The 20,495-nt window shown below is 36.9% G+C and overlaps 3 protein-coding genes across 6 annotated transcripts; all 3 read right to left on the bottom strand.

Annotated features, from left to right (window-relative positions):
* Positions 1 to 2,781: 2,781 nt before the first annotated feature.
* LOC110848836 (probable chitinase 2) lies at positions 2,782 to 6,141 on the bottom strand. 4 transcript variants are annotated; one of them, XM_022096176.2, is made up of 13 exons: positions 6,016 to 6,141; positions 5,881 to 5,940; positions 5,645 to 5,797; positions 5,388 to 5,564; positions 5,285 to 5,315; positions 4,941 to 4,989; positions 4,588 to 4,706; positions 4,020 to 4,176; positions 3,763 to 3,820; positions 3,425 to 3,552; positions 3,193 to 3,321; positions 3,038 to 3,068; positions 2,782 to 2,975 (listed from the first exon to the last, which is right to left on the bottom strand). In XM_022096176.2, the coding sequence occupies exons 1-13, from the start codon at positions 6,074 to 6,076 to the stop codon at positions 2,851 to 2,853; spliced, it is 1,278 nt and encodes a 425-aa protein (XP_021951868.1). In that variant the 5' UTR covers positions 6,077 to 6,141; the 3' UTR covers positions 2,782 to 2,850. The 4 variants fall into 4 exon arrangements, with proteins under 4 accessions (XP_021951868.1, XP_021951859.1, XP_035704041.1 ...); XM_022096167.2 differs by having other exon boundaries at positions 4,941 to 5,018; positions 5,402 to 5,564; XM_035848148.1 differs by lacking the exon at positions 4,941 to 4,989 and having other exon boundaries at positions 5,402 to 5,564.
* A 417-nt stretch (positions 6,142 to 6,558) lies between these two features.
* Positions 6,559 to 12,792, bottom strand: LOC110848818 (chitinase-3-like protein 1). Its single transcript, XM_022096144.2, has 16 exons — positions 12,318 to 12,792; positions 12,017 to 12,081; positions 11,911 to 11,952; positions 11,757 to 11,841; positions 10,915 to 10,983; positions 10,773 to 10,804; positions 10,609 to 10,700; positions 10,499 to 10,541; positions 9,536 to 9,663; positions 9,435 to 9,466; positions 9,113 to 9,207; positions 8,853 to 8,980; positions 8,709 to 8,766; positions 8,351 to 8,479; positions 6,975 to 7,169; positions 6,559 to 6,901 (listed from the first exon to the last, which is right to left on the bottom strand). Exons 1-16 carry the CDS (start codon positions 12,412 to 12,414, stop codon positions 6,677 to 6,679), a joined length of 1,515 nt encoding a protein of 504 aa, XP_021951836.1. The 5' UTR covers positions 12,415 to 12,792; the 3' UTR covers positions 6,559 to 6,676.
* A 1,903-nt stretch (positions 12,793 to 14,695) lies between these two features.
* On the bottom strand, positions 14,696 to 20,114 carry LOC110841704 (lysine-specific demethylase 5D). Its single transcript, XM_035848112.1, has 7 exons — positions 20,021 to 20,114; positions 18,240 to 18,452; positions 17,683 to 17,946; positions 17,082 to 17,604; positions 16,663 to 16,752; positions 16,121 to 16,576; positions 14,696 to 16,027 (listed from the first exon to the last, which is right to left on the bottom strand). Exons 2-7 carry the CDS (start codon positions 18,441 to 18,443, stop codon positions 15,258 to 15,260), a joined length of 2,307 nt encoding a protein of 768 aa, XP_035704005.1. The 5' UTR covers positions 18,444 to 18,452; positions 20,021 to 20,114; the 3' UTR covers positions 14,696 to 15,257.
* Positions 20,115 to 20,495: the final 381 nt, after the last annotated feature.

Below are 20,495 nucleotides of genomic sequence, written 5' to 3'. Positions count from 1 at the left end.
GAAAGGATGAGAGTCATAGATAATGATGTACGTACTTACTTATTCGTTTCATAACTCGATTTTATAATAATAAAAAAGTGATGATGTCTGGGAAAAAGAAAGGATTCCCTGCTGACGAGCGAAACTTCCTGCGGGTCCTAAACCCATGGCAGGTTGATAAAAAAGTCTGGGTATCCCAGTCCTTACATATGCACGTACATACGTTTGTACGTTAAGTGTGGGCACTGATCCCTATTTCGTTTAAAATATTTTATTGCACTTGCATGAAAAGCTTATATATTTTTGTTTTTCATAGGTGTATCTAAAACTAGTTTTCGAGATACAGTTGGAGAAAGTAGTTCACTCCAAAAGCCTGAAAAATAATGATCTCGGTCGTGAAAAAAACACATTTCGCACAGGCATATGTCCGTAATTCGATACACATGGTCACAATCTAGAAATATCGTCTTTTTAGTAGTTGTAAGCAAATTAGATACTACAGATAGAATCAAAATGACCATGAGCTTGAGACCAGAAAAAGAATGACTGCCCATATTATTAGTAGACGGATAGCAATATTCTTTCACCATTGTTAACTGCTCACCTGCAGTTACTTCTGCTTCATTATGAAGGAGATAGCTGTCCAATGTTCTCGATTTTGACTGAGAAGTAAAAGAAAAGTCGATAAACCATCATGTGAAGATGACATGGGTATCAGAGACAGAGAATGACAATTGAACCACAAATATTGCAGAATAGGCGTTTGACGGGCAAGAATGGTAAGTAAATGAAGAAATGGCAATGATTACACAACATAGAAGCTGAGTAGACATGTGGATTTTTTTAGATCATCCATCGTCCATACATCATCTTAGACGTGGAATAACTGACACCTCCATTTCCACAATTCAAAGTCCAAGAATACAATCGCAAGGAAGGGAAGCTTTTTCTGCCAAAGCAACGCATTACCGTCATATTCAGCATCAATCACATCCTGAATGCCTCCAAGCACCGTCGTCAAGTTGCACGTTCAACCGGTGAAAGTTGGTGAAGCCCTTACCCCGCATTGCATGTGCTATACATACCTGTATTATGAATACGCAATATAAGCAACTATGCAAAATATTATACTGCGTCTATTTGGTGATGAAATTTTCACTTTCATTTCACATGTAACATTTCATCTTATTTGATATTACAAGATTCGAAATTACAGGGTGGGCCATTTAATTGGAGAAGGATTCAAACGCTCGCGCGAAAAAACTGGAACAACTTGAACAAACCCGGTCTACATTATTTGATAGACATACCAACTAAGTAAAGCCCTGATTTTTTTCTACTCGAAATTCTGAAAAATGGCTCCGCCCTGACCATTTTCAGTGGAGGTACTGTGAAAGAGTTTTCCAGTCAAAATTTCACTGGAAATGTGATAAAAAAGGCATAATCCACGTGGACATGAAAGTTCTTTGGCCTTAATTTATAGAATACTAAGTATAGAAGGTGTTAGAACACAAGCACTTAATCCACGACTGTATCCTCCCCCTAAAAACCGCCCCCTACCAGAACGGTCGAATAAGTGAAAAACGAAGCTCAACCGTTTTATCAACCAGGAAATCCTAAAGCGCAGTATGGCGAAACTATTAAAATCTAATCCCACAACTATTCGAAGAGTCATTAGAAGATATTTTGACAAAATCAAACGAAATAAAACAAAACTGCATGCGTTGAACAAGAATCACATCGTTTATCGCAAGTTTTTACGCCAAAAAGCTGTACCAGAACCACCTTACTGGAGGTAGGGACGAATGTGTGGTCACAATCGACGAAGCCTAGTTAAGGGTAGATGACTGTAACGGGACAAAATCAATTTGCTATGGTTAGGTTCATTCATCGTGGAGAAAATGTAATAGTTAGATGCGACTTTACATGGACTTTGGAAAACTTTTAAGGACAAGTGGTTAAAAATAAGCCTTGAAAAGTGTCTGGAAATGTTTTCATCAAGGAAACAGCATTGCATACTTGTAGTTCAGAACAAGGGGCATCACATCGAGCAAGTTAATTGTCCGAAAAAAATTCATATGTAGGTATGAAAAATTGTTGAACTCTTCTCAAATTAAATGGCCCACCCTCTGTATTACTCAGGAAGGAAACATGTCAAAAGCATTGATCTGACACAAAGTCAAGAAATAATGAGGAGTTGGCGTAGCATGTCACCTTCATAATAACACCAAAGATCCCGAAAATATTCCATCATTCACTCCAATAAATTTCTAATACACATCAACTTCATCCAAATTGGAAAATTTACGTATATATTTCGCATTTTGAAAATTTTACATTTTGAACGAAGAGAGTTTGGTTGGAAACATCTATTTCAATTTGGTGACAAACTTGTCGAACTGTATTGTGCAGACCAATTGGGGCCAGGAAGCCAAGACTTTTAGAGATTTGAGTTGCCACCTCTCAAACAACCAGTTTTCGGGATGAATTCAAGGTCACCGACAGATTTTCAAGGTTATTGAGAAAAGCCGAGTTTCCCATGGACCTAAATGCTTGTTAAAAGTGATAATTCTTCCAGGACTTATTATGAGAGTATCTGTAGTGAGATGTAGGGCTGGATTTCTTGTTATGACTGTTTTCTCATTCCCACTAACGAGTAAATAATGGGCATGTTTAAACAATGAAGGATAAAGTTGCATTGGAAAGTTCAAAGGATAAATAGTCCTACATTATCTGAAGAAACTGACACTGGTTGTGGTGATGAGTAAACATCAAATAAACACTTATCTATCTTCCATGAAATATGATGTGATTTTGAAATTATGCTCAGATTAATTTATTGAATTAAATATGTCACAACTAACTCCAATTTCAATTATGGGCTTTCTTATCAAAGTACAATAGTCGATCTCTCATAGCATTAATAATCGGGAACTCTCTCCATCCTTGACAATAGTTAGCAAAGTCATCGAAATCAATGCTCCAGACCATCATTCCTGCAAGTATCCCAAGATTTATTGTAATTTTTATCTGACTTTCTTCTATCCATTTATTGTACCTGCAAGCCCGTTATTCATGGCATAATCCGTCTACATTGGTGCAAAACAAATTAGAGTAAAACTCATCGAAAACGGTTGCCTTGTGCTTGGGAGGGATACTACTAAATTATTATAGTAATAAGCTCAAAATCAAGTATGCATATTGTGTACGTACCTTCAATCGAGCGCTCAACGTGTCATCATATCCAATAAATTTTGTATCGGAATAGGCATATGGAATTTTATAATCATTGTCAAATCCCATTTCCCATTCTATTCTGGGATCTAATAGTTCCCTGCAAATCTAAAAAGTAGAAATCGTTTTTAAAGTATTTAAAAAAAACATGCGGCTCAAAAATTCCAAATTATTAATCTATTGGAAATCCAACTTATCGTTGTGATTCTACCTCAAACATGGCCGACGTTCCTGGTGCATCCGTAATTTCAGATTTAACACCGGGACCTTTTGCTAGGTCGTAAAAATTGTGTTCGACTCGACTGAATATCTCGTACGTCTTTCCGTACGCTCCTACCCCTGTGAGAAATTGTGTAAAATCGTCAAGTCTTTCGCTAATACGTTTCAAAAATAGTGCGAGTAAATTATTGAATGAATTGGTAGAATGCAGTAGTGCTAAATTGACACGACTGTGAAATTATCAAGAGGAGAAAGCAAAACTGTGAATGCATGCGAGTCACAGAGATACATTGTACACACGAATAAAAGGCAGAAATCGGGAATTCTCACCAAACACGAGCTTGTTCGCCGGTGCTCCTCTCTGAATAAAGCTTTCCACAGCAAAGCTCTATACCAAAAAGTTGCATAGAATTTTTTTAGCATAACCAAGTTTAACTAACAATGGGAACTCAAACCATGTTCAACTCGAATCTTTTTGTTAATACAGGTCGATAGACCAATTCTTCATGAATAATATTTATGAAGAGCTGGTCAAAAAGATCTGAGCTGAACGTGGTTTGAGCCCCAATTGAAAATCATTTTGTTACAGTAGTCATAGTCTTATTTCCTTCGTCCTCCCAATCCTTGCTGTAGAGTGGTGCATGATGTCCTATTAGATTAGAGCCGGGTTCCACTTCACCACTTCCATCGTCCTCCAAGTACATCTTGAAGTCGTACAACATCAAGTGAAAGTAATCCAAATACCTACAAACAGAAAAAGTCACTATTGAGGAAAAATCCTGAAAGGTGCTCTCAAGCAACCGTTCATCTGAAATATATCAGATTCCCGGAAATACAAAAATTCCAAAAAGGAAGGAAACTCAGGAGAGCTTGATTTAAAGGAATATTGAAATTCGCAGGTGGGGAACGAGTTCACAAAACTTTTGTCGAATAGATGTTCGCAGATGTGCATATACATAATTACAAAGTGAAAATTTTCACTTTGAGCGGGGTTATTATTGTTGCTTAATGTATGTGCGTATATACTTTTCAGAGAGTTATAGAAAGAGCAGAAATAAAAAATTGAACCTGTGAAAGGCAGATGAGGCGAAGATTTTACGGATGACAGGACAGACAAATCAAATATGCTGAATTTTAAGCAAGGAGCAAACTAACTTTGAAATTTCAGGAATGTCGTATGACACATCCAAGAACTTTTCATAGCATCCAAACGCTGATGTAAGCAAAAGTCTGCCTCGTCCTGTGTCGATCGTGTCCAAAGCAGCTCGAAACTCCTAAAAGTAGAATGCCAACTTTAAGATACACCTGTTCAAAATTGATCTAAGAACGCTCTAGTTTGGAAACTTTCATCAAGGTGTCCAACGTTCTATAAAGAATATTCTTATTGAGACGGAATATTCTCGTACGCTTGTGTAGCACCTAAGTGTGTACCCGTTTTTGGGCCGCTTTGTGCAAGTTTTCGACATATGTACAGCCCGCAAATTTACTACAATGGGCTATGTACTTACTTTCAGAAGCAGAACAAAGTTGGCCTTGTCTTCTGGAATTCCTCCCCGTCTATTTTGAATAATACAACTTTGTGTTACCTGACAAAATTCACAAGCAACACATGCTATATACATATCCATAGTAAGTACATATGTAGTTCAAGGCATAGGAAATGCATAATCTGCTCATTCAAGAATTCATGGAAGAAGAACCAAATTAAATTTTTATAGACCCACTCATGGATGACTGATGTAGCTTCGCTAGTAGACATTGGTATTTCATGAGACCCACTTACTTAATTGCGTAACCTATATGCTTGGATTATGTACATATATGCATATGTATCCTTAAGAAGACGTAATACCTTGCTGGATATTCCCAATCTGCGTCTACTCCTAAATATAAACGAAACTCATTGAAGATAGAATGAACCAACAAAAAAATCAAAGATAAAAAAATTAAATTACCGTCCAAATCATACTTTTGTATGATGTTCAGTGTACTTGAAATGAAGGAGGCTCGTGTAGCCTGAGTCCTTGCCATGATGGAGTAATTTACGGACCCTTCGTTCCATCCTCCTATTGCTAAAGTCACTTTTAAACTTGGATTTTGATTTCTGAGAGCAACCGTCTTGCGGAGCATGTCTGTAAAGAATTCGACATGACGTAATATACATAAGTGACAGTACGTAGTTCATTATTTAATTTGAGGTCAGGTCAACTACCAAGTCCTCCGTCAGGATGGTCTGCACTTGAGTAATCCAGCCATGGGTCCAGCGATTTAATTGTATTGGTATTATTATCAAGCCCGAAGAAACTGTAAACGATATTGGTACAGAGAGTTGGTGGAATTTTGTCAACAGAGAAGTTCCCGATCGCTGATAACATGCAAGAAAATTGACATAGTCTCTTATCAAGCATCTATGTCGAAAATGTACTATTGCACGTGCATGTGCCTTACGTGGACGATAGTGCGACCAGGTTCCCCAATAGCAGACCAGAACTTTGTTTTGCAGTTGACCTGGTACATTTCGGTAGAATTTTAGTGTAGATGCTTATGGAATCTTGAGGAGACTTTGTATAAGTATGTACATACCATATCCAACTCCAACAAAATACGCAATTATTGCAGCCCTAATTAGTTTAGTGAACTCCATATTGCTCAGATATGTAAACCCGAATGAGTAAATAAGTATGAGTTGTATGCACTGTAATGCGATGATAAATCTTTATCAAGCAGGATATCGGTTGATAAGTATGTCCATCCATATCATCCATTGACGTACTCGACTTCCCCATTTAACGTGTGCAAAAGTTAACAACAGTGAAAATAGCTGAAATTCGGATATATTATACATAATATATGTATTAATAACTTGTGGACGATGATCGTTATTTGTAGGAATATAAATGTTTTCCCAATTTACGAGATTTCTAAAATAACTTTTATTGTGCACTTCTCTATTTACTAATGCAAACTTCTAACTCAAATAAATCTAAAACCTGGTTCTACATCTTTTTCATATATGCAAAACTACATTGATTTTATTTAGGTCATGTGTATTTGGCTTACACATTGTTGTGTCAATCAAGAGATATATATAAGTAAATATGTAATAATGTGCAATAAGTATGGAAATTAGAATGCTATATAATCAAGATTTATTACATTATATAATTGCAACAAAAAGAAGTAGATGATAGATAAGAGGCAGAATTTACATTTGGATAAGTAATGAACGTTCACATTATTCTTTCTAACATCCGGGAACAAGTTCTGGATGTGTGCAAGCTTGGATGTCCTCATGGAAGGCGGTTCCTGGGGCGCAGGTTCTTGGATAAATCGTCCATCCACCACTCCCATTGCTTAAGCACCAGTAGAACGTAGTGGCACAAGGTCCAGCTTCAGGATCACGGTTGAATCCTTCAAACCTGCAAACACCATCGGGTGGGGGCGGGGCTGGTGTGGTGGTTGTGGTCGTCTGGACAAAAAACATGACACTCATTATGAATTAGTGACAACACGTCCTCTGAGAATTGTTAAGGCTTCCTTACGGATGCATTTGGATCAGGAGTGGTAGTTGTTGTTGGTGGGGGTGGTGGTGGAGTTGGGATGACTCCTCCATTAAGTGTGCGGGCAATGGTCTTGATAAGAATGAAGGGTTCGCCATAACAGTGTCCAGTAAAATCGTCCGTCTCCAAACTCCAGACCATACCTCCAGCCAAGCCCAGCTCTAAGGCAAATTCCGCCTGTGACAAGTATTTACAAAAGAATCAGCTAGGTTGACCTATTTTGAATTGTATATAATTTGCATATCCGAAAGAATATGACGTGCTTCGATTGTCTGACATACAAACATGTTAAAATACAACGAATTGTTAGTCCCTGTTGTTACATGAAATTGATTCAAGTTTGTGGACAAGGAAAACACAATTTTCGGTGTAAATAAGGGACTGTGCAAAAATCATGTGATCGATTTGAGCGGATAAGGGCCAAATCCTATTGGCTTCCTATTTTACCATGTAACATCGGGGCACACAGGTCACACCACGGAGTAGGGGTCAAAATTCTCCGGAAACCGATCACATGCTTTTATATGTATGACCACAAAGAGGGATTGAATGAAAAACCTTGTAAATTGAAAATAAATTGGATTTAAACCAGATTTGGCAGGCATACAGAAAGTTTCGTAAGCACGCTCTGACTCGTTGTGTGTTTTATATCAAAAACTGTATTTAGAGAAAGAGCAGTCCCTTTGCATGAAGCAAAAACGTGTTACATGGCATTCAGAAAGATTGTATTATTCTTTACAAACTAATGGAAGGTTGAGTTGAATGACACAGGACAATTGCAGAAAATATAAATTGCAGTCTGAAATCCGATTTTCTTTGTCTCATAAAATATAAGTATAGTCTTTACTGTCAAAGAAAGTAAACTAGATTCCCAAAATTGAGGGATGAAAAACCAGCTCACTTGCTTGACATGGAGTTATCTCTTTACTGTACATAGTACATATAGTCTGCGGGATGTCCATCCCAGTGAGGACAGGTATGTATTACGTGCACATCTCTAATGCACCTACGTACTAGGTGCTGCTAATAAATGACATTTATGGTATTTTCCTATTGATTCATACTTTCACTTTTTGCGAAATAACCCTAAGCGTATTTTTTTGTTTTATGGATTTAATAATTTAAAAAAACCTTTCCTACATTGGCATTCACTGAAACTTAAATCCTCCATTAAAAATATTTTACTTTTTTTTACTCGAAAGAACCAATTTGGGTAGTGACAAAGCAAGTTAACTTAATACATACAAATCGATGTACAATAGCTGACTAGTAAATCAAACGGTGCACGACAATATAAACAATAAATACGATATATATTTCCTATAAAAAAATAAGGTGTACACAGTTATCGCACTTACCTTTCTTTTCATGCTGTCTACATTATCATATCCAACCCAGTTACGGTCCTTGTATGCGTATGGTGCTTCGTAGTAGAGGTCTTGAACTACCGTCCACTGACCAGGTTCCGCAACGAATCGCTCACAAATCTGTGTTATACGGCTCCATTAACGTAAACTTCATCGGCAACGTTATCATAAAAATGGGTTAGATGAATATGATTTATTTTATGCAAGAATTATTTGGAGCGGTCAGAGGACCCCCAGACCAGCGACGATAGCACATTACAGGCTATAATTACCCACTTATGACATATGAGTCAAATGTCTCATTTAGCATCGAATTATGTGCGAATAGGCTATAAAATATTAACTAGACCTCATTAAAGCCCCAGGTCCCGGCTTCTCTCGTGTAGGGTCCGGCTGTGATTGGATTGCTGAAGTAACATTATGCTCAGTTTAAAGGAGTTGAGTGATTTCGATTTATATTTCCGCAAAAAACAGGGCTGATTTAAATACTTGCCTGGCTGGTGCGTAGAGTCCATTTACTGCTGAATTATCCAATGTGAACCCACGACCATAAGTACCCATTCCAAGGACCAGCTTATTTGCTGGGGCTCCTTGTTCCATCCAAAAGTTTACTGCATGCCTCTAATAGTTGCACTTTGTTATTGTATTTTTATTGTATCAATATGTCGAGCGATTACTAATCCACTCGGTACGGTATATTCATATGTACATATGCACATGCGTAGCATTTTCCACCAAATTAAAAATTCTTACCAAGTTAAGCAGAAGGTTGTCCTCGAAATCAATGTTAGGATTAGCTTTCAAAGGGGCGTGGTGACCGGTAAATGTTTCCCAGGCCCCGTGCATATCTAAATTCAACTTTACAATTACCTTCCATAGTTGTGATCGTAATACACATTTTCAAGATAGTATAGTGGAATGATATAGAGTATTATTGCCAATAATATTCTATATCATTCCATTGCAATATGTCAATTTACCCTTAGTTTTCAATACAAATTATTTCTTTCGTATATGTACACGTTAACCAGTTAGTGTACTTTATTATGTTATTAACCATTACTATTATTCTTACCGTAGGCCATGATGTTGATGAAATCGAAATCCCTATGAAAAAATTAATTAAAGATGGGGTTATTCTACATCAAATAGCTGTTTCACGTATAAAGTTCATACCTTGCCAAGGCTGGGATGTCATAAGCTGTGCGGATTGTAAATTCTCCGGCCGATACAGCAGCAGTTAAGAGATAACCATACTTGTCAAATTCCTGTCGCAATTCTCGCACCAAATGCACAAAGTTTTGCTGTTGAAGAAAGTGAACATGTGTCAGTGCATTAATTTCAGTCATATGAAGTATTACTTTGACATATCAAGACAAATTGATAGAGAAATAAGGAATTTCATACAATTCTAAAAATACCTAAATATTTCATAATGCACTATTTCTAGTGCGCCCTTTCTTTCGCAGAATATGGCTGATAATTTTTTGATACACATTTTGACTTGACTGACATTCTCGGGTTTCTTTCATGTCACTTGCTGACCAACATTATCATGACAATCTTTTATATCAGAAAGAAATCGCGAGAAAATAGTTACTGACGTAAAACAAATCCTCTTTCTTAAATTATTCTCATGTTACGTGGGCGTTAAAGTGCAATGTCCATAAGCAGTGGCCGCGGAAGCATGAGGACAGAGGGACAATGTCCCCACGGTTATTCGATGCCCCCATCATCCGCCCATGTTATATAATCCTTTCCCTCCCCCATCCCACAATGTTATTGTCCCCACAGCTTCCACGGCTACTGCCCAGAAGAACTAATCCTGAGCACACAGATGTAATTTATTTGCATATGTATGTGCATATGGACACTATTTATATGTCTACTCATACTTATTGGAATTCTCGTTTTGGGTGCATGAAATTTAGGGGCATAGATTAACGTATTAATTGATATTCTAGATAGATGGAGATAAGCTCTTAGCTCATAATTAGTCCTTAGTTTTGTATCTCTAAAAATATTGTAGGAAAATTCTTACTTTGTATAAGCTGATTATTAATACAGAATGGAAAAAGAATCTGATAAATAAACTCTCGGGCTGAGCTTGCATGAAGAATATCATAAAATAAAATTCACCTTATCATCCGGATGCGAGCCTTCTCTGTTTGCTGGATATTCCCTGTTGGAATGAGTGAGTTAACTATTTAACCTAATTAGACCATATTACTTTAAGAGTTGTATGCTACCAATCCAAGTCCAATCCATCGAAACCATGCTTTTGCAAAAAGGGAATTACGCTATTGATGAAAGTGCGTCGTTTTGCAGGGTCCATGGCCATCTTCACATAAGATTAGTAGTTTTATGCCTATTGAATAGATGATGAAAAATGCCATGCAATAGTTTTTTTTACCTTGGAGTATTTTTCTGATCCTTCGTTCCATCCTGTTCAATAGAAGAAATTCAGTAATTGCTACATTCGTACGTACAATGCCCTGTGTACGATGCTTGTTCTCAGCGTTGTACCGCATTCAAAATATACATGTAACGCATACCTCCAATCGCGACAAGGGCTTTGAGGCCTGGGTTTTGAGACTTGAGGTTCACGAACCGTTTCATTGCTCCTGTTGAGAGTTGAATGACATAAATTGTTACTCTCATAATGTATGCTGCAGTTGTATATTTGGATCATTCACGTGACATTCAGAACATGACTAATGTACAATTTACTAAATTTTTTCGTCATATCCGAATTAAACATTCATTTGATAAATGTGATAGTTAAACCAGAGAAAGTCTATCACTTATATTTTCATAAATATGTTTCCAATTCGCCCGGGCGTTGCAATTTCTAATATGGTGGTCGTTTTGCAAATCCCCTGGGCGAAATTCGCCACTTTTTAAAATGTTACATATTTTACGCATATTATCTCACAGCGCCCCAACCATGGGGGCGATTATCGCCACACCCCTTCAAAAATGTCATGTTCCCTAGTCATTAATAGCATTGTCTCAAATTCCTTTGGAATCTCTGTGCCAAATTTCAACGGTTTCGAGTACAAATTCTGAAAATCTGTGGGGGTCACCCTATTGGTTCCCCCGGTCAAAATGTTTTCAAGGTTTGCTATATATATATTCCGAATGTATACATCCATTCGGACCGCTGTGTAGTTTCAGCACCAAAACCCCTATCCCCCACTAGTATTATGACCCCCATCGGTCCCTATCTTGTTCTTGGTCGAACTCGTATCGATCATTGTGTTGCCCAGATACGTTTCTACCGGTCGAAATCAGGCAACGAGTTCTAGAGTCGCCCAAGACGGACAAACGGACGGACGGACATTACGATTCCATAAGCCCTGGTTCGGACTATTAAAAGTAAGAAAAAATGACTTTCCTCTGCCCCAATTCTCTTCCTCGTCGTTGTACGGATCCAGGACCAAGATTTCATTTGAGGGGGACAACCCAACAAATCCGTAGATCTGCACATAACCAACTATATAGTTATCATAATACAAAATAAGCATAATTTATTATAAGTATATGCTCACCAAATGGGTGCAAATTTGAGGGTCAATATTCTCGACGTCAAACTAATAAAACGAAAGCATAAGCATGTTTTATAAAAATTTAACATGAAAACAGTAAATCATTTACTTTTCCACGACCAGGTCGATATACTGCCCAGCTTCCGTAGTAGCATACCATGTACTTCGTATTACCTAAAATTTCAATGAAATTACGCATCTTCATAAATTTCATTATGTGTCTTCCAATTTGAATGCACCCGAATGGACAAAGGAAATATTATTGAAAAATAGCTTTTATTAATTTCAAAATGCACACATGTAGTGGAAACATGCATGCACATCTATCAAAAATATTAACACACCACGACATTATAAAAATGCACGAGTTTGGTATACATAAAAATATGGGTGAAATTCATAGCACTAACTGGACTGGAGACTGGTGGGACTAGCGTGCGTCGTAAATGCGGTGAAAGTGGTGAAAATCACCACAATCCATGCCACAAATCCTCTCAACTCCTGCATCTTCCTGCCTCTCGACCCACCGTCACTTCAATTTCACTTTCACTGATGCTCGATCAAACGCCACTTGCTTTCCACCAGCAAACGACACAGTTTGAAGCGTAACTACTTAATCAGCCCAAGGGACAGGAGTCTACTGAGGTCGAATGAACTAAGGCGATGACATTTATTGCTTCAAACAGTATCAACTTGTCTATGCATGCAATCTGTGCAAAGTTTACCGAGAGATTATGTAGAGCCTGAAGATCTACTTATATAACAGTCCGAGTTTCAAGTTTTTCACAGTGATTTTAATTCCAGTAGGCTAATCCTTATGTAATAAATGTATTAAGTATTGAACAAAGAGTGGTGGGAGGTTGGGTTAACGACAGTACCAGATTATATGTGGTGTTTATCTGTTCAAGCATATAATTTGCGTTGCAGGTAGAAGCGAGCTTATCAACAGGTTTAGAATAGATGATAGATATCGGGTCAGTGATGATGACATTGCTTATCGAATATTATGAATACATAAGCAAAAAAATTGGGAACATTTATACATCTTGCCAATTTTACTTGGTGTCAGAGGAAGACGTTTAGTAAACCATGCTGGACTATTATCAGGGGAAATTTGAGGATAATTGGCAGAGTATTAGTTTGGAAATGTTTTGTTTAAAATTTACGTCGTGGGAGCTGCGCAATCCTCACGTATGTATTTCGGGCGATGATTAATGATTACCTCAATATTTTGTCAATCCTTCTTCCTACCACTCCTCCAATTTGGCCTTGACAATTCACAACCTTGACAAAGACTAATTCATCGAATCCTGTTGATTGTTACAATAAGTAGAATTCATCGAATTTGTCCATCATATATCATGTACTTCTGTGGTATGTTCTGCTGTGAGTGAAAAGCCCATTGTCAAAAACCTAACTTAAAAATGCAAATGCTTATTATTTACGTCATATTAATTACAAATTGCTCTATTGGAAAATGGGTACTTTGATATTTTAGAATTAATCAAACTAGTAAAAACTTTAACTTCTGAAACATTTGGCCCGCAGTTCATTGTTTATCTTTCTTTTACTAATTTTCGAAATGCCTCGTGGCTTCGCATACCAGCTCATCTTTATGTTGATTGATACATGACATACATACATCTCATACATGTACATAACCTGCCCTTTGAGCCCTAATATCATAAGGGTTAACCTCTCCGCATAGGTCGGGGTAGGAAAATATTTAGACGTACGACATATTTCTTACGCAGGTCCCACGAACTCGTGTAGAATGTGTAGTCAAATCTTTCTCTGACTGAATGGGTCTGAAAGTTACGCACCGGAATCGCCTTATACATATACTAGCATATAAGCCCGTCTCCCGCCGGGCGAGAGTTAGTTTGATATTAAAAATCCCACCAATATTATTGCTTTCTCTACTTTCACTTCCGTCACGGAAAATTATTTTACTTCCGTTGCAGACAAACATTTCCAGCGTATCTTCTCTATATTATACGCTTTAGATAGATTTAGATTTATGCATGTATTGGACTATGATGGTTAGGAATTGTGGTCGCAAAATTTTTTATTGATGACAGTGGTTTGTCGGGTACAAATAATAATATCGATAATGTCTGCTTGCGTAATACAATTAAATTTAATGTCCATCATCATTGCATTCCTGTCACCTTATCGCATCCTTTGACAATTTTGGCAAATACGCTGACAATGACATCAGAAGATTCCATAACTTCCAGTAGCGATGATTACCATGACTTGAAATTATTTACATAGGCAATGACCAGTGCCACTTGGGCTGCAAAATCTCAACCGCATTCAGTCGTGGTATTTTCGGACCTGCGTAATTCTCCCTAGATTTGCGTAGGAGATGAAGTATGCATTGTGTCGTAGAATTATGTAGGTTTAATCAGTGGGCGATATATATACAATTGTACTAAGGGCATGAAATGCATTAAATGAACGTTGCACGTGGAGTACAAGATTAACAGAGATACTAAATTACTAAATACGTACTTAAATACATAATTGAAAACAATGTGAATGATTGATGGCATATTGGTGCTGATATAAAAAATGGGATGGTGATATATTTATGATGATGAATGTTTGCAATGTTGAAATATTCATCAAAAAAGAACAGGGTTGATGGCTTCAAGTTCATGGTTTGGTATTTTGTATTCTTTAAATAATCCAAGTATGCATAACTTATCCACAGTTTTCCTGTACAATCAACGTCATCGTAGCATGAAATGCAATGGAATAAATGATATTATTATTTTAATTCTTTTTTAGGTAAAATACTAGAAACCTCAAGTATGCTGTTTCAGCGTTTATTTTCTATTACTATTAAGATCAACATAATACGTATCTTGCAACAAACTCATAATTTTATTTTTAAAATGTTCAAGAGACATTGTACAAAACCCGCAAATAATTTTCACTTATATTTAGACTATATTATTTGGGTGAAAAATATTAAATAAATACTTTCTAAATACTACTATATATGTAATACTATAAATGAAATCTACGATGGTGTGATCCAAATTGAGCGTCAACGACTCTCCAGATCTTTGTTTTGTTAAATATATTTGCAATTACGAAAGAAAATTATTATAATAGCAATAACGTCAACAAAACGAACAATCAGAATAATATAAATGATTCTGCTGGTAAATTAAATTAACAATAGTAACAAACCATAAAATATAAGATTGTAACATATTAGCACTCAAAATTTTGATTGACAGGCAAAATACTATTCATAATGCAAACTATTTTTCAACTTTGAGAAAAAAAAATTAATGCCACATACTAAAATCAGTACATCAGCACATTTCAACTGTTCAGTCTACCGTTGTTGCAACATTAACAAACTGAGTAGTATCAATAGCAGGTAGAGTTGTTTTGTACGCAAGTTCAATAATTCTGGAGAAGAGTTTGACATCAAAGTCCACAAGTTCGCGCAATGTGTACCGATATTTGAACTGTCGCTTAGCAAGAGCACAACGACAAAGCGTTCGGAAATGGTCAGGGCAGCTTTGTTTCATATTGGGAGCTTGATTCGAACGACAACTGCATGAGATCATTGAGAAGAACATGGTTCTAGCACAAGAAAAACAGGTGCGGTCATCATCGTCTTCGATTTCTTCAAATATCACACGGCTTCGTGACTTTACACCCAATTTCTTCAAATCCGACTCTAGCGAGCCTTGTTCTCTTATGAATATGCTAAGTTGGAAGTAAATTTCTTTTGCTTCTTCTAATCCAAGCAAGGATGGATTGCTGCCCATCTTGAAAAGCAGTTCTTCATGAGAAAACACATGGTTTCGTTTAGCGTTCATGTAATGACCAATGCTTTCAAACCCAAACGGGATCCATTTAGATGTTGCAAAGTTGACAGCTTCGGCACAGTTGAAGCCTTGATTAAATCCACCATGATATGCTCTGGGAAAGGTTATGACAAATTCACCAGCACGCTGGTCAACTCGAGACACTTTTATTCCTACTTTTGTAAATTCGCTTGGATGTATCATCGTATTTAAGTTGTGGAGCACATCAGGAGTCAGTATGAATAATGCGGGTGCATACTCCCTAATGCGTTGATCAACATCCTCTGAGGAAAAAAAATCAAATATCTTTTTCGGTGACGAGGAATTGTTTTTGCTTATACAAATATTTTCAAACAACTTTATAAATCATGGTTTACCTGCTTGTGAACCAGGAATGCCGTACCAAGTTTTTGTTTCTCCAAAGTGCAAATAATTAATTGACGGAGTAAAATGGTCCTCTACATGCCAGCAAAACGCACTGAAAACCATTCCAACATAAATCCATGGCAGAATCATTCCAGAGACATTGTTGCCAATGTGCCTTAAAACTGACGAATTTGATATTGGAAGATTATTCAGGTTCCATCCACTTTCCTTGTATTCCGTCAATTCATCGCTTTGTTCATGTATGACTACTTTCCCTTTAGTGTTCAATTTCTTAACGGGGAAACCTGAGCCTACATTTTTGGAATGCAAGTCAGTACCATACAGCACGGACGCATACTCATGGTACCCAAGGACAAGCCTCCAAAATTCGTTCTCAGTCTTTCGTTCCGGAACTTCCGCTGGATTATCAACTCCAAAATACATTTTTTTGTATATATCAGCATAATCTAGGGGTATAAAAAAACATAAACTTTGAATGTAACATGTTCGCTTTATGCTAACAAATTTGAAATAGCAATAGCAACTATTATACCTCCAAAATCTGTCAAACTAAATTTTTTAAGGTAATCTTTGAATCCAAATGTGAGCAGAGGGTCATTATAGGCCTGATAACTACCACATCCTATAAATGAATAAAAAAAGTTTTATTGAATGCTGGATAAAATTATTGGTTAAATACAAGACAAGCATTCTTATAAGCGTACGTCATTTGGTGAAATCACAAATGCAGAAATGGAGTTCAGAGACCTTGTTGTGATATCAAATGAGGTCATAAAATATGTTTCTAAAATTTCAGCAACAAGATTTTTGAACTCCATGTCCATTCATACATTTGCGATTTCACTTAAAATGACACAGGCTTATAAACAAGCTCATCACAAAGTAAGACATTGGAAAATGAAATAATCGTGTGATTTTATCTAAATACGATTAATAAAAAATATTTTTTACCAGTGCAAGTAAAAGTGGGACTTGAACAGAGGAAACTGGTTGTGAATTGGTAGCTTTTCACACAGCTCGTATGAAAATTGGCTTTACAAACCATACATGCAATTATGTCGTCCCGTCCAGGGTATATTTTACATGTGCTGCAAAAATTATTATCCACAAAGGCAGTGGTTGTTTGGTAGAAATTGAAGTCTCCTGGATCACGATCTGAGCTTATTGTCGTATTATTCATTGTCTCTTTTGGGCTTTTTCGTGAACCAGCCATAGTCTTTCGCCTCCGTGGGGACGATTTGGAAAGTTTCTTTTGTGCTTGGACGTGTTTATTCACTTTTTCATTGATCCTTGCGGTAAAAGTATCCATTGGTAAGATCAATGTTTCATACAAATCCCTCAGATCATTAGCCAATTTCAAATCAAATTTTAGTTGAGTCGCCACACGCTTCCATTCATCTGTACTGATTTCTTTTAGGCTGCCAGCGACCATGGTTATCTCCATTCGTGCATAATTAAGTTCCGACAAATCCACCTGCATAGTAGTATTTATTAATACTTGTTTGTCATATTATTCTTAGTAGTAAAACAAAACTAAAAGAAATGTAACTACCTCCATATCTCCAATTGTTACTGGATATTTGATTTTTAATAAATACATTGACCAAAACTGGCGCAACTTATTGTGGAAAGTGTCCCAGAGACGTCTTCTGGCCTCGAGAAGGTAAAGTGGCTGAATTCTCGGGTAAAACTTTAATTTATCAGGGTCGATAGAAAAGGGTGGCCGCCAATTGCTTGGAGGAACGACTTTGCATATTCCAAATTTCTCAGCCCTTGCATAAATGCTTTCCAAATAAGTGAAGGGATCCTTAAACTCCTAAAAATATTCACAGATATTAGACACAGAGTTCAGATAGATAATTTGCTGCGAGACCCACCAACCCAAATTCCCACCCCAAAAAATGGAAAGGGGGTGTCTCCCATAAACCCCATGTTAAAGCATTAACATCTCATGGGTGACCCTACTGTGGGTGGTACGGTACCACTCCACTGTTACCCCTTCACGTTAAACCTGTCGATGTCAGGGAGTGCCTAGTACCCACTATGCACTAACTAGTAAGCCAAAAATAATCCACGTAGGAATGTAGGTTAAAACTATTTACAACTTACCATTTCTGTGGGATAGAACACTGGTGCATTTTTGACGTGTAGAGGAGGAGGAACTCTTGGTTTTAAATCGTTTGCGTTTTTCTCTTCCTTCCTTAATTTGGATATCTTGTCAACGTCGTGATCTAATTGCAAGATATTGTTGCTCGAACTTAATTTTGACTTTTTCGTCACCTCCTCTTTGGATTCAGTAGATACCCGTTTCATCTTGCATGCCTACAAAAAACACATAAAAAACAACGACCTGTATAATAATTTGTTGAATTAAATGGATTCATGAGCTAATAATACCCTGTAAAAGCATTATGCTTTTACAGGGTATTATTATTGTACATGCATATTATGCATGTACAAACACTAATCATTAAGATTTGATATGATTTCGATGAGTTGCATCACACTAAATTACACTTATCCAATCATATTGTATATAGTGTGTGTGCATGAGAAACTGTATGCACAATATGCATAATTGAGTTAGTCAATATTACTATAATACCTCTATCGTTTTGCATTTGTTAGGTATATACATAGAAGAGGAGGATGTGATAAAATAAACGGAAAGCTTGTCTCTCACAGGCCCAAAGATTGCACGTGTAAGAAACAACGGAAGTGTTTACCAAATGATGATGGCACCGTGAGTATGTGTATAATTATCCAATAAAACAGGTCAAATCAAACTTTAGGTCAGTAGTTTTAAATACGTTCGTAGCAATGCGTATGCATAACTATACAAATCTAGTCAATTTCTTATCGGACGTTAAACTTACTACAACAAAGGCAGTTCATGATAAGTCTGCCATATGCATATACCTTTTTGTAGTCCCCGCTATACGACTACAAGTATTTGAATAAATCGAATTGCCAGTGTTTATGTACGTTATAAATACACAATATTTGAACTAAATCATATTTTATTGTAAAGTAAAGTTTATGATTCCATAGGATAGCAGATGATAAGCGGAACTTACAACAATTGAGTACTATTTAGTTTACTCACTGCCAGTAATCTTAATTATATGCAATGTAATCCCAATAGACTAAAATGGAATTTATAGGAATTTTCGGTCAATTCGGTCTTGCGATTAGGACTTGTGGATTTAAACTCAAGACGTACTCGTTTCAGTAAAAGTTCAATGACCTTTGACCGAAGAACAAAAATAAAACCATTCCTTACAATCACCAGTATTTTAATCTACCATTGAGAAGTGGATGAAAACGACTCCCTGCTCATCCTCCTCGGTTCTGTTTTCCACTTCCCTGGACGAGTACGTGCTTTACTGCACGACACTACTGCCTGCACGTGTACAAAATGCACTGCCTTAGGTCTGCCAGGACGGAGCCTTCATAAATAAATCATTGTCAAATCCGTGCATCATGTGTATTGCTCTCTATTTCGAATTAATTAATATGCTTAATGTACATATTTAATATGAACACTTTGGTAATTTCATTACTGAATCACAAAGCGTATTATACAAAAACTTCGTCATCTATTCATTAGACTATCCAACACGTGGAAGGACAGGTTCGATGCACTTTGCCTAAAGACGGGCCCTACAGAACCCCGAAATCTTTCAACCTTTTATTTGAAAAGCGTGTTTATGAGAAAACCTATCCAGCGGAATCATGTTGCTTCGAGTGTCGTTCATACTCAAAAAAACTTCTACATTTTGGTGCAATAACATGCTCTTTTAACTGTAGCCTGTAGATATTCTAAAATACTTGTATAATACGTAATATTTTACATACCCAAGGACCGATAAGTAGCTCAAATCAATTACTTGTAATTTACGAATTTTCCAGAAAAACAACTCAATTTTTGGGAAGAGCCGATTCCCTTCCAGCCCGGAACTATGACACCGGCTTCCTCGGAGACAACCTGCAGACTGAGGACGAGAGAGAAAGAGAGTCACTCTCCTCTCTCTCTCTCTCCATCCTCAGCAAGACTCGGTAGAGCACCACCACAATCGTGTTTTTGCTAATATCCTTAAGGGCCCATAGCATGCCGGTTTTGAATTAAATTTTTGTGTCTCAATTTTCCCATCTTCCATGTCTTCAAAGGATTTTGAAAAAATGTTCATCTCCGTGTTTTTTTAATTTTTAATACATCTAAAAATCAATAATTTTTAGGTTTGCAAAGTTAGAAGGCTTAGAAGTTTGATTTTTTCTTCCATGAGAAAACATTTAATTTTTACGAGTTACTTTTTATCTATTTTATTTCGATTTTTAGGTCAAATCTTAAAACGCGCGGAGATG

The sequence above is a fragment of the Folsomia candida genome, unplaced genomic scaffold, assembly GCF_002217175.1.
Source record: "Folsomia candida strain VU population unplaced genomic scaffold, ASM221717v1 Fcan01_Sc001, whole genome shotgun sequence".
In the NCBI taxonomy this organism is placed as follows: Eukaryota; Metazoa; Arthropoda; class Collembola; order Entomobryomorpha; family Isotomidae; genus Folsomia; species Folsomia candida.
Note: the sequence above shows the minus strand (reverse complement) of the source record. Positions and strands in the feature narration are given on the sequence as shown.